Source organism: Crocodylus siamensis, chromosome 6 (assembly GCF_052110815.1).
Source record: "Crocodylus siamensis isolate JL-2025a chromosome 6, ASM5211081v1, whole genome shotgun sequence".
NCBI lineage: Eukaryota > Metazoa > Chordata > Crocodylia > Crocodylidae > Crocodylus > Crocodylus siamensis.
Window position 1 is genome coordinate 11,184,207 of NC_143400.1, and position 13,781 is coordinate 11,197,987.

General features: G+C 53.7%; 1 protein-coding gene across 4 annotated transcripts in view; it reads left to right on the forward strand.

The window, feature by feature from the left end:
• GATAD2B (GATA zinc finger domain containing 2B) overlaps positions 1-13,781 on the forward strand; it is a 56,073-nt gene that overhangs the window by 37,089 nt on the left and 5,203 nt on the right. For all 4 annotated transcript variants that reach the window (XM_090054854.1, XM_090054855.1, XM_090054852.1 and 1 more), the window contains exons 3-10: positions 2,901-3,030; positions 3,294-3,425; positions 3,746-3,877; positions 6,467-6,637; positions 10,269-10,584; positions 11,491-11,693; positions 12,610-12,720; positions 13,496-13,613. In XM_090054854.1, the coding sequence (XP_089910980.1) occupies positions 2,901-3,030; positions 3,294-3,425; positions 3,746-3,877; positions 6,467-6,637; positions 10,269-10,584; positions 11,491-11,693; positions 12,610-12,720; positions 13,496-13,613 (1,313 nt within the window). The remainder of the gene's footprint in view (positions 1-2,900; positions 3,031-3,293; positions 3,426-3,745; positions 3,878-6,466; positions 6,638-10,268; positions 10,585-11,490; positions 11,694-12,609; positions 12,721-13,495; positions 13,614-13,781) is intronic.

The following is a 13,781-nucleotide window of genomic DNA, read 5'->3' on the forward strand; positions in this document are numbered from 1 at the left end:
GTGCTCAGTGGCAAGCGTTGCTTTTGGTGAGGTCCTGTTCTTCAAGGCAGGCACCGCTAACTCGGAGCTACTTGGATGCATCTGAAATGCCCTGGACCAAGAGCAGCAACTGGGAAGCTTAGCCCACTGGAACTTCGTAGGCACAAGAGTCCTGTGCCCAGGACATCACAGCTGCCACATGGCTGCTTGCAGGTGCTGCAGCCTGGATCTGCTCCTCACGCTAACAGGATGGGTGCTAGGCCAGACACATTTGCTCTGGTCAGATCCTGATCCCGAGGACTGCTGGGGAAACTCCCACACATGGAAGCATTGTGGGCAAGCCAGATCCAACAGACCTGAGGGTACTGCCCAGGCAGAGGGGAGAAGCAAGGCAGGCAGCTCTGATGCACGATGCCGGAAGTCTTGTCTTTAACTTGGAGATGGGCCTGAGCACAGGGGTACGAAGGCAAACTGGCAGGAAGAAATCTTTCCTATCCCTCCATAGCCTTCCAGCTGTCATGGCCCCACAGTCCAGGTGACCTGTTGTACCAGTCTGTTGTTACTCTGCAGATACTCCAGCGGGGAATTGTGCTCCGCCATATAGACTGTGCTTTGTGCCTTCCCCCTTGCCACTCCCCTGCCAAGGCATACTAGGAGAAATGAAGCAGAAGAAGACTTAGCACTGCAGAGGGAGTGCAGAGCTCCTGGATTCTGGTCCTGTGAATAAGTCATGTTGGCTGATGTTCAACGTGCCACGCTGTCTTGATACACCCTACGTGTTGTGCGGTGCTGCTCGCGTGGTGTTGCGAGCATGTAGCGGGCCACAGAAAGGGTACTGATTGACAAGCATCTTTTCACTGTCCTTGTCTCATCTGGAAGTGTCCCTGTGTGCACAGAATCAGTAAATTTGCTTGCAAGGCTTTGATTTTTTTGACTTCTTGGAAGCAGGTTATTTCTTTGAATGAATGAGCCATCACAAATGCTGGATCAGACCTTGGGTTTATTGTACCTGATTGGATCTGTGGGCCAGCAGGGCATGTGCCGGGGCCAGCTTTATGCTGGGCAGCTAGTGGTTCTGTGTGTCACAGCCAGCAGCAAGTTTTGTCGTGCTGTCCTCAGTCAGACAGATTCAGCACATGCCAGCAACTACGTGCACCCAAATGTAGCGAGTGCTAACGTCTCTGCTTGGCTTGCCAGGATTCAGAGATGCACACGAGTCAGACCAGGATGCAGCCCTCACAGTGTCACAAAGAGGCATAAACACCTGTGGGTTGTGCCTTTACCCTGCTCAGTTCCCCAGTGCAGCACCGTGCACTCCCTGATGCTGAGCTGCTCTTCTGAAGATCAGGCAGCTTATCCCTGACAGAAATGAGCCCTCCTGCATGGCTTTCTTATCGTGCTGCCTTCTCCCTTGTCGTCTGACCCCATTTCCCCCTGACCTTTGCCCTTTTGCCATTTTTCCCCAGTGTGTTTCTGTCTTTGCAGAGGTTCTCTCATTCAGGGTGACTAGCATTGCTTGTGCTCTCCTGCCAGGTTAGTTGCTTGTGCTGTCCATGGGGATAAGTCCAGGGACAGCGGATTGGGGGAGGCATGGCTGGGGCACAGTCCCGCAGCCTTAAATGATCCCTTAGTGTTTGTCGATGAATGGTGATGGGCAGCCAAACTCAAGGTGAGCTAACCAGAACTATAACAGGGGGAGAAGGGAGGTGCATAAGCCAGAGCAGCCTCATGCAGGGGGTCCTTTTGAGAACTGGTAGCAGCTGCAGCAGCCCATAATGTTTCTGGGATGAAACTACCTGTGGTAATGCTGTCACGGAGCTGCCCTTGATTCCCAGGAGTCTGCAAGGTGGGGTCCAAAGCTTTTCAGAGCCGGCTTTGGGAAGAGCTCACTTTTGCTCAGACAGAACGCTCTCTCGGCCTCGTGCAGAAAGGTCTCCTCGAGCCTGTCTGGGTTCTAGCTGCCAGCCAGAAAGCAAAGGCTTTGAACCGTCAGGCCAGCACTTAACTTTGTTTTGAGGTGAGTTCTGCCTTCTGGGTTTATCTGGTTAATGTTTCGGATAAGCCGATCTGTGCCCCATCCCAGCCCTTGGCAGCAGGCTCAGAGTAAAGTCCTGACAGTCTGTTGGGGCCAGCCGGCTGGCCACTCTGTGACAGTGTGTCCCCAGCCTCGGACCCACATGCTCACCTATTCCCGAGCTTGCTGGCCTGCCAGCACTCTGCAAACCTCCTTGAGCTCAGCTATGTTAGGCGCGTCTCGCAACCCCCTTGTTCTGAGTGACGTCATAATGAGGGAACGGCGCCTGGCTGCGCTGGCCAGCAGCACCGACTGCCTGGTGCCAGGCGGCTGTAGTTGTGCCCCCTCTCACTGATTGATTTTTCAGGTCCTGGGGCAATTGCATCCTTCGGCTGTGAGCAAAGTATTTGTCTCGCTCTTTCTTTATGGGCAGCCTCTGAAGCAGATCTGCCAGAATATGGGTGTAGGGCATTTTACATGCATGTTAAGCTGAGGACTTTCCCTCTGTCATCTTGAGCATTATGTGAGTAGCCGCTGCCTTTTTAGGTACCTCTGGGTAACAAGCGGCTAAATTTGTCTATAGAGTCAGGCTTGCCCATGCCATCTTGCCTCGGAGGTGAGCTGGTCCCTGGAGAAACCTGCCCCTTTCCCCCAGTGCAGAAATCATTTGCTGTGAATGTGCACTTTTTAAACATGAACACCTGTGAGCGGAGAAGACCTTTTCCTCCTGAGGACAGTGGCTCAGGCGTGTTCATCTCTAGGGATACAGGGAAAGCATTAATCTGAATCTCTGGGGGTAGGGATATTACTCTGGGCACAAGTTTCTAGTCGGTCTCTTTGCATTTGGAGCAGCATCGTGGCTCAATGCTCTTTTCTTCTCCCTTCCCTCCCCCTATCTGTTACGCAGTGACCAGGACAGGGGTCGGTTAACCCCCTCACCAGACATAATTGTCCTTTCTGATAATGAAGCATCAAGTCCCCGTTCCAGCTCTCGGATGGAAGAAAGACTCAAGGCAGCAAATCTTGAAATGTTTAAGGTAAGGAGCAGCCCCCTGTTCCTGGGAGGGCTGGGGTGGGCTCTTAAGTGCCAGGACTCGTGAAGACTTTCTGGATGATGCAGTGACTCTGATAATCCTCCAGGTTTTCCCCAGGCTCCGTTTAGTTCAGCTTGGTACCATGCAAACTCCTTCACTGTGTGAGGCTCCACTTGGTCATGTTTGCTGTGGACCTTTTGCTCCTAGAGCCCGTCAGCAAGCAGCGGCAGGGTGCAGCTTTGAGTGAGTTCTCTCCGTGTCTGCAGGGTAAAAGCCTAGAGGAGCGGCAGCAGCTCATTAAACAGCTCCGGGATGAACTGCGGCTGGAAGAGGCGAGGCTGGTGCTGCTGAAGAAGCTGAGGCAAAGTCAGCTGCAAAAGGAGAATGTTGTACAGAAGGTGAAGCGCGGGCAGGCAGCTGTCGTGTGTCCGTGGGTGGGGCTGCATGCTCCGCTGGGCCAGCAGGAGCCCGGTAGGAGGAGCATGTCAGAGCCAACTAGGCCTATCGGGATGGAGGCTCACTGTTACCTGGGCAGCATTTGTGGTGTCCATTGTCCAGTGCAGCTCACTGCCCTCACGCCCAGCTGAGGATCAGCACACGTAGCTCGGGAGTGTTAGCATCTGATGGGTGGTCAGGACTGGCTTGGCATCAGGCCAGTTATGCCTCTGTTTCTCCCAAATGCTCCACAGTGATGCCATTATGTTCTCTTTCAACCTAGACTCCTGTTGTCCAGAATGCAGCATCTATTGTCCAGCCATCACCTGCTCATGTGGGGCAGCAGGGACTGTCCAAGCTTCCCTCCAGGCCTGGCGCTCAGGGGGTCGAGCCTCAGAATTTAAGAACATTGCAGGTAAGTGTCCTTGAGACGGTACTCTGCATGCAGGATTCGAAGCCCATGTGTTTCTGTCTGACGCTGTGTTGAGATGAACACGATTCCCCTCTTCCAGTGGATAATTTCAGTGTGTTGTTGCTGAGATGCTTATCCCAAAAACTAAGTGAGCACAGGTTTTATCACTTCTCCTTGCTTAGTCACAAAACAAAATGCAGTGACCGTTGTCAGGGTCAAGCTCACAGATCTAGAAGGCAGTCCCATAAGAAAGTGCTGGTCCATCTGTTCAGAACAAGTACAGATCTTTCCAGGATGCTGTCCTGCCTGAAGTTCCCTTTCCCCGGGAGTCGCAGCGTGCCATGAATGGGTGCTTCTGGCTCTGCCCTCCTGTGTTAGAGGCGGATGCTTGTCAATAAAGCGGTTTGTGCACATTATTTGGGAATCCTGCAGGCTGAAAGACCTAAAGCAATGGAAGGTGAAGCTGGTGGTGATGGTGCTGATGACAGCAGCTTGGTATCCTGTGCTGAGCTGCAAGCTTTGGGATCCAAGTTGCAGAGGTGCTGAAAAAAATCACTAGCTTGTGCATAGCAACAAGAATGGCTGCTGGGTCCAGAGAGGATCCAGCGTGGCTGGGGGAAGAGGGCGAAGGAAAATGCAAACAGAAGATGCAGGGGGAGTCCTGCTTTCCCAAAGAAGGTAAATACAAGCAGAGCCAGCCAGGCTGCCTGACAGGGACACCTTCCTGCCTGTTTGCTGGAAGGACATGAATCCTAGATGTCGCGCAGTGTTTAATGTTGTGTAGATAAACAAAGAGCCAACAGTATGAGCTCACCAGCCCAGGGCTTTCTGAGCCTGCGTGTGGAGGGGGATGTTTACACTACCAAGCGATAGGGATTTTTTTTCTTGGCATTTCACCCGGCGCTGCTGTAGGGCCCTGTGCTCCCTGCCATCTTGAAGCACGCCTACCAGCAATATGTCTCTTTTCGCGAGCAGATAACTTCAGATGAAGCCACCCTGCTCCCCCTGCCACGTGTGCTTTCTAGCCCAGGCTGCGCCGCCATCTTCATGGGCGGCTCCTTGTGGCAAGACACGCTGTGGGTTTTGACCAGGTCAAGGCATTGGCTTCAAGATGCTCCTTGGATAGACATCTAGCTATTAACTAGTCTCCAGAATCATACCCATTCAGCATCTTTGCCTCTCACTGGCTTTTGCTGTGGGTCAAAGTGGGAGACTGGTGTATTTCCTTCCCTTGGAGATGGTAAAGCATGCAGTTGGGTTGGCCCTAGCCAATTTGTATTCAGTAGAGTAACCTTGCCTGCCTGCCCTGTCTGGCTGAGCCCATGGGGGTTCTCCAGTTGCAGCAGAAAAGCAAAACTAGTTCATCTGAAAATGTGTGATCAGATGAGGACAGCTTTCCATTGGCCATTCCTGCAGCATATTGCGCACTATTGCGGGAAGCCCTGGTAACATAAGCTTGGGTAGCTAGAGAGGCTGGGCAGCATAGTGCTGGCTGGATAAGTGGGGCTTGGTGCTTTCTGAATGCCTGTAGCTCTTTTCACTTGCCATCCTGGAAGAACTTAGTCTAAATCTCACTGATCAGCTCCGGCTGGTTGTCTGGCATGTGTTTTCCTTACTATGGTAACGATGCTGGGGTCAAGCCTGTTGCGACTTTTTAGCAGAAGGATCAGACTGGCAAAGAAAATGTGTTCATGGGAAGGGAAAGGCACTGTCTGCACACCCTTTGTGAAGGATTTTAGTGCGCAGTGAAGAGCAGCATGTAAAACAGGAGAGATCGATTAGGGATGTGCACTTACAGTGCTTTTTAAATACCTTTTTAGATGAGAGCTCCATCCTCTAATTGCAGCTCATTTCCCCCTGTCTGGACACTGCAGTGGCTCAGAGACGCAGAGAACTTTGAGTATTGCACATGACCTTTATCCTGGAAAATCAGGGTCGCAGCCTGTGTTGGGTTCAGCCTAGACTCGCACTTTGTTTTGGCAGCACATTTTCTCTGAACCAGGACAGTGTTTTGTGAAGTATGCTAGCTAGTCCACACTAAAGATGAGTCCTCCATACATGCTCTCTGGTGCATCTTTATGTTGTACTAGTACCACAGGTGAGCCTGTCGGCACCCCTCAGAAATCCTGCGTGCTCTAACTTTTAACAGCCGACACCATTGCAGCCAGTGGGGAGTTGACTCTGCTTAGCTGAATTAGTCACCTCCCTGGCATGCTCTGTGTGTCCTTGACCTTGCACACGATCGGAACAACCCAGTGTGCTTTATGAGGGGATTAGGGTCCAGACAGTTTTGCAGGAAGCCTCCACTTCTGGATGCAAAGTTCTGAAGCAGCACACTGGGAGCAACGTAGGTCCCTGGCACTTCACCTCCGCGACCTGTGTCTGAACTCAGAGCAGTACTTGCTCCTGTCCTCACGTAGTCAAGTCCTGTAGAATGTGTGCAGTGGTTTGGAGGCTGGGTCTCAAGGAAGGGTCATGTTAGAAGTTACCGGTTAACATTTATCCCCACCTGTACTCTGTGTGATCCGCATGACCCGGGTGTTGAAGGTCATGATAGTCTGCCTGATGGTTTCTCCCTTTTTTCCTGGCCAGGGTCACAGTGTCATTAGGTCTGCCACAAACACGACCCTTCCTCACATGCTGATGTCACAGCGTGTAATTGCTCCAAACCCCGCCCAGTTACAGGGTCAGCGCGTTCCTCCAAAACCTGGCCTCATCCGCACTACAACTCCAAGCATGAATCCAGCCATCAACTACCAGCCGGTAAGACCTCCTCCTTCTCCTCCTCCTGTTTGCAACGGAACCCGGTGACGCGGGAGCGGGAAGGGCTCTGGGGTGGGTTTATGGGCTCACTGGGAAGGGTGGAGCTCCAGGGGAAGGTGCCACAGGGAAGGACATGGATGAAGACCTGCAACCGGGACCCCCCGAGAAGCTGAACAGCAACCAGTTGAGGGACTTCCTATGGTGGCATTGCCGGCAGCAAAGGACCTTGCTCCTCACAGTGATGCCACAGCAGAGGACTTATCTCCTGATGTAGGGAGATGCCAAGGTGTTATTTGGGAGCAAGATCCTGATGCTAGTGGAAGCTGGAGCTGTGACCCATAGGTACTTTGGCAGGCCAGCTAATGAGAGGATTGGTGTAGGGCAATCCGAGCCTTCTCCTCCCTGGTCAAAAAGCAGAAGAGTGCTAAGGTCTGTGGTGTGAGGGCAAGAAACTTGCAGCCAGGATTTGTCTCAGTCAGGACAACTCTGGGGTGAGGCACCTGGAAGTTGCACCACGATGGATGTTTGAGGACAAGAGAGGTGAGATGAGGCACGTCTTGACTCTGCCACGCTTTAGTTCTGGTGCTTCACAGGACGTGAGGGCTTCTACTGCAGATGCAGCTGATGAGACCGGAGGGGCTTGGGTCTGTGTTCAGGGTGGCTGGTTTAGCTCCTTTAACTGCACTGCACTGCACTCCTTTGTCTTGCTGCCATCTGAGCAGCCAGTCTCCATTTGTTGGCAGTGGCTTCAGCTCTGGCTAATGGTCTGGCCCAGCGCACAGGGATGCAGTGCTTTAGGAGCACAATGCCACAGATGGCTAAAGGAGTGAAGGTACTGAGATGGTAGCAACTCTCCTCAGTTCTTCGGGTGGACTGTGGCATATCTCGTTCTTGAATCCAAAGTTCAGAGCCAAAGGGGGCTGCAACATCATCTCCTGTATGTCACAAGCCCTTTGGTGTGGGCCGCTCAGATCCATGTGAAACCTAGTAGCAAGGTTATGCAGATCTTCCAGACAGGCAGCCGGTCTGGCCCTGAGGACATCTGTAGGAGAGCCTGCTGGTTCCTGTTGTAGGATTTTGTTTCCAGGGCTAGCTGCCTTGGCTGCTACAAAGGTGGCCTAATTCCTAATCTGCATTTGACTTCAGCTTCCAGCCGTTGCTGCTTGTTTTTTTTTTCTCTGCTGAATTGGAGCCCTTTAACATCTCTTAATTGTGTCCCTGTGAAGGTCCTTGGACACAGGAATCAAGTCTCACTGCTCAGTCTCCTTGTGCTAAATTAAACACTAAGCATTTTCAGTTGCTTCCAGCTGGGAGTTGCTCCTCGGGCTCCTCTCTGCCCCCTGTTCAGGTGCACAGCATCCTTTTTAGAATGGGGATAGCGGAACTGCATGTCTGATTCCTGTTTACACAGCATCAGAGGAAAAAATTCTCTCCTCCTCCTTGCTCCCCACTTAAACATCCAAGGGTCTTGCTTTGGGAGCTCATGGGCAGGTGCTTGTCTGCTGGGACCCTTGGCCTTCACAAGTCACTGCTTCTTGAGTGCAGCGTGTCCCACTAAGTTGTGTTGGCATGCATTTGCTTGGGGGTTCCCAGCTTCTCCAAAGATACTGGTTACCTGTTTGACTGCCATGTCCTCATCCTTTACCATCCTTCCCATCTGTGAATACAAAGCTGTGTGCACACCTTCTTCAGGCTGACTTTTCCTGTTCCCTTCCAAAGCATGGAGGAAAAGTTTATGTAGCACCAGGCGGGTGCACATCCCCACTCTAAAGCCCCAGCTGGTGACAGTCTTGAGATCTGCCCACCAATCCTTAATCCAGTCACTGTCCTTTAGGAGCTGGTGCTAATTCTTCAGCTGGAACGCCATGTGCTAGTAACCCAGATGTCTCGTCTGTGCAGCTATTGCTGTCCTGCAGACATGCAATCTCAAAAGAACTAAATCAGCCTTGTTCGACAAGACCTGGTTTCCTCAGCTGAATGCCAGGCACCATATTTTTCTTTTTTTTCTCATGTTTAATTGTGTCCCGTATCAGCTCTTCCATTATTTACCAGGACTGATGTGAGGCTAAACAGCTTATGTTTGCCCAGGTCACCCTGCTGTTCCTGAATATTGGCACAGCATTCGCTCTTCTAGCTCCTTGGAATGTCCCAGGTATTTCAAGGTTTATTAAAATGTGACATTAGCAGGCCAGGGATGTTTCTTGGCCTACTCTTCAAGGACTTCCTACAAGTTACTCAGGCCTGCTGATTCAAATGCCTACTCCTAGCGGATCCTGCCTGACGTCTGCCTCAGTTGTGAAGAGGCTGGAAAGTATTCCCATCACCCATGTGTTCTGTGAGCCTGTTGCCCTGAATAGTTCCAAGTATCTGACAAAAATAACTAGTGAATGTGTCTGTTTTTCTGTCTCTGGCTAGTTGTGGCCCTGGGATTTCTTTTGTTCTGGATGTACTTAAACTCCTTACTTCCCTCACCCCTCCCAGCTATAGAGATTTTTTTTCTGATGCCTTTAGCTTTCCTTATCAATTTCTGTTACTTAATAATTTTGAAGTGTATATTGATTGCTGTCTCTGCCCCTCTTTTTCTATTTATTACATGCTGCTTCCTTATGTCTAATTGCTGCCTTCCTTTACTTCCTTACTAAACAAGGATGGTCTTTCAGCCCCATGGTCCCTTTGATTGTGGATTCATGGCTTCATGGACATCTAATCCGTTTGTCTTAAACTCCAGTTTCCTTTCATTTCTCTCTCCAAAGTGGTTCTTGACTTTTCTCTGCTTTGGGGATTGGGCCCTTGTGACCCACTGGTTGTGCTTTGGTGCTTGGAGTTGTCCCTTTGCCACATCAAAATGCTCAGACATCTGCACTAGAGAGGCCCTCTTGAACATGGTTGGCTGTGGCAACAGCTACCCCACACTCAGACTTGGGTCAGGGTCCCCTCAAGCAGCATGAAAGCTGCAGTTCAGGGCAGCAGAAGAGTCTTTGTGCTTTATCACCGTCACGGGCCAGAGGAAGCGAGGGCTGAGTGTCCCAGTGCATGGAGGATGCTGAAGGAAGCTGCTGGAAATGGAAGAGGAGGGAGCTGGCATGTTTGGAGCACCTGTGTGGGAGGAGATGGACACCATCTGGCAGCCATGATGCTGCTTGGGTGCCTGCCAGATCTGCCAAGCAAAAGGTGGAGGAGCAGAACTTGAGAGGGTGCAGTGGTGCCAGCAAGTGAGTCACCATGCAAGGGGCTGCCTCCACTCTGGAGGCAGAATCCTTCAGGCAGGATCCTCCCAGCTGGCTGCAGCCTTCCTCAGACTGGGGGGCAATGGAGTCATGTCTCCTGCTTGGGCATTTGTGTTGCTGAGGGGCCTGTGGCAGAGGCTCGCATGCATGTACATGCTCCTCAGGGTTGACTGCAGCCTTGAACCCCTGTCATATGGCCTGGAGCTGGAGGGGGGTTATGTGGGATCTGTGCCCTGCCTCTTAAAATGGCCCAGAGTCATGGCAGAGTACAGTGTGAGTGTGAGTCCCCATAGAAGGAATGAAGCACCCCTCTCTGCCCTCTTCCTGCCCATCCACTTGTCACATCCATCTCTGGCACGGCTGCTGCCAGCATGCACTGACCGTCCTCTCTGGTCTCTTTGTAGCAGTCCAGTTCTTCTGTTCCTTGCCAGCGCACATCATCTTCAGCCATCTACATGAACCTTGCCTCTCACATTCAGCCCGGGACTGTGAACAGGGTCTCATCTCCGCTACCCAGCCCCAGTGCTCTGAACGATGCTGCCAACTCGCAGGCTGCTGCCAAGCTTGCCCTGCGCAAGCAGCTGGAAAAGACGCTGCTGGAGATTCCACCCCCAAAGCCACCGGCGCCCTTGCTGCACTTCCTGCCCAGCGCGGCCAACAGTGAGTTCATCTACATGGTGGGGCTGGAGGAGGTGGTGCAGAGTGTCATCGACAGCCAAGGTAAGCATGTGGGACCCGTGAATTCTATATTATGCAGGGGGTGGTCACTTTGGCCTCATGTCTTCCCCTTCTGTAAAACCCCATCAGACTTTGGCTTCTTCGTGAGATTCTAGCAACTCCAGGCTTTGTTACTTCCCTAGCCCCCTTTGTTCCACTGAGAATGGGGGCCAATGCCAGGTGCCCTCCCCAGTGTTGTTGAGGGTGAACATCTCCAAAGCACTTTGCAGCACTTTGATTTGGACAGGGCTGATCCTGCCTCAGGCAGGGGTTGGACTGGATGGCTTCTGGGGGTCGCTTCCAGCCCCACTGCTCTAGGATTCTGTGACAAGCACTGAGCAACACTGCATGGGGGCACCCAGGGCAGTTACAGCCCATTTCTGTGCTAGTGGCAGTGATGGGGTGGGAAGAGGTTCTACTTGGAGCTGCTACGGTTTGCACTCTCACAGAGCCACAGTACCAAGGCCCCAGGCCAGCCGCCCACTGTGTTGGCCAGCTGGGGACCAAGTTCATGTGTCCCTGGGACTGGCTGTGCAGGGCGAGCCTTTGCACTGTGGGCCCTGTGGAGTGGGGAAGAAGGGCCTCACAGGAGATCCCTCTCCTGCCCATTTTGTACCTGGAAGAGCAGGGAGCAGATCTAGTCTGTGGGACACTGTCTCCTACCTTGCAGATGGGCTGCCAGGGCATAGAGCCTGCATGGGGGTAGGGGCTTTATTTCCAGATGGTGCTTTTCTAGCTCCTACCCACCCCTCAGAGCTTAGCCCTGACTGGGGAGTGCACATAATGGTGTCAGCCTAGTGCAGGGGGTCTCCTCTGCTTTCCACTGCTCTTGCTGTGGGACCACTGTGTGTGTGGGGAGGGAGGCGGATCCCATCTTCCCCGTTGACCCATGTTCCTGGTGGCATCTAGGGAAAAGCTGCGCCTCCCTTCTGCGCGTGGAGCCCTTTGTGTGCGCTCAGTGCCGCACGGACTTCACCCCGCATTGGAAGCAAGAGAAGAACGGGAAGATCTTGTGCGAGCAGTGCATGACCTCCAACCAGAAGAAGGCGCTGAAAGCGGAGCACACCAACCGGCTCAAGAATGCCTTCGTGAAGGCCCTGCAGCAGGAACAGGCAAGTACCCCTGCTCCCCCAAATTGGGACTGTTGGTTACCTGTTTAGCAGCAGCTGGATGACTCCATGATTGGGGGATGCGGGAGCTGTGCTCTCCAAACAGACAGGTGCAGAACAATGAGATAACCCGGATTCCCTGGGCTGTTCTGATACCTGCCATGTGAAAGCAGTGGAGAAGGGAGAGGGTCTTGCAGGGCTGGCAGGGGCTTCCAGAGCCACATCTCCTGTTCTGAGCTCTGGGAGCTGCTTCTTGGGGGCTTTACCAGCCAGAGGGCTGGTTACCTTGGAGCTCTGCCTCCAGGTGTGGAAAGCCCAGTGCAGGACAGGAGCACGGCTAGGCAGGCTAGCCCAGGCCCTGCAATGGCAGCCTCCAAGTGTGACAGGTCTGGGAGTCTTGGGACCATGCCTGAAGCTGGGGGTTAAGACCTTGCTGTTCCCCGATTCTGAGGCGGCCACACCTGCAACTCTTGGCTGGCGACGAGGGTGGCAGTGGTGCTTCAGAGTTGAAAATAAACGGCTGGTGACTCATCAGGCTTCATGACGTCTAGCGCTGCTTTTCCACAGACCAGCATTCTGCGCCTGCCTGTCAGCACCTTCCCCATGGCACCATAGCTTCCAGTGGGGTTGGCTTCCCAAACCATGTGTGCAGCGATCCAGCTCTGATTCCACCACCCTCATCACTGCAGCGTGTGCATGGGCGGAGAGGGGGTCCTAAGAAAGCTGCTGGTCTGGCTCATGCCCATTACAAACCTTTCCCTTTACAAGAGCTCTGAGCCTGGCAGGGTGAGCAGTGGGTGCTACAGGCCCTGTGTCACCCGCTGGCCTTGCTGGCACTGGAGGGATGGATCCTGTTTGGCTAGATGCCCTGAGCAGCCTCCTGCATGCAAGTTGCTAATGTGCCTCTACTTCCCCACAGGAAATAGAGCAGAGGCTACAGCAGCAGGCGGCCCTGTCCCCCACAGCCACACCTGCTGTGTCCAGTGTCAGCAAGCAGGAGAACATCATGAGGCACCATACGCTCCGACAGGTGAGCAGCCCCATCAGAACGCTCCGCACCCCTGGTGGCATGGGGCCGCACATCCCTCTGGGTCAGGCCCTGGTGCCTGGGGCTGCAGCGAGTTGATTGCACTGTGATGCAAAGGGCAGGGAATGCCTGGCTCCCAGACAGCCTGCCCAGGGGCCTCGTCCTCACCACCACATGGCAGGGAGCTGCCCGTCAGGCTTCGGAGCCCTCTGCCTCCCTCCAGTCCTTGCCACAAGGCATTCAGTGCCCTAGTATGGGCCCAAGGCTCACCGGCACCAGCCTGGCCACGTGCAGGTCTGTACGGCTTGGGTATGGGCCTCCGGCAGATCATCCCTGCCACTCCTCTGATCCCCCAGCAGGGGGCGCAGGCAGCCCAGCCCAGCGGTTTCAGCGGGGCTGGCATGGAGCCATCAGCCAGGTTTGTGCTTCCCAGGCACTGGCAGCCATCCCGCTGTCCCGGTGCCTGGCTGCCGCCTGCTCACATTCCCGGGAGCCCTTACTTCCCGACGTGCCCTTACTTCTGACATGTGCTGGCTGAGATCGGTTTTGCCCTCTGGGAACCTTCCTCCATTCCTCCTTCCCCTGGAAATGGGACCTGCATTTGCTTTGGGTCCCTCCCCATCAGCACAGAACCTGACTTCCTCTTCCCCAGAGCCAGATGTTGTATGGTAGCACATGCAGGTTGTGGCCAAGCTCCCCTTCCAGCCTGTGCAGGGCCCATGGTGTTTGGTCTGCAGGGACCCAACTTGCTTCCAGCTCACTTGCTGTCCTCCCGCAGGCCCCGCAGCCCCAGAGCACTCTGCAGCGTGGCATCCCTACGTCTGCCCGCTCCATGCTTTCCAACTTTGCCCAGGGCCCCCAGCTCTCTGTGGCAGGTGGTCTTCTTGGCATGCCAGGTAAGATCCAAAAGTTCACCGCCACCGGAGAGGGGGGAGGGGGGCTCTAGACTCTGCTACGAATATGGGAGCAGCTTGGCCTGCAACCAAGAGCCCATGGGCAGTTGAGGCTGGAGGGGGGCATGGGCTGAGGTTTGTCATAGGGGCCCTGTGCAGGGCTAACCACTG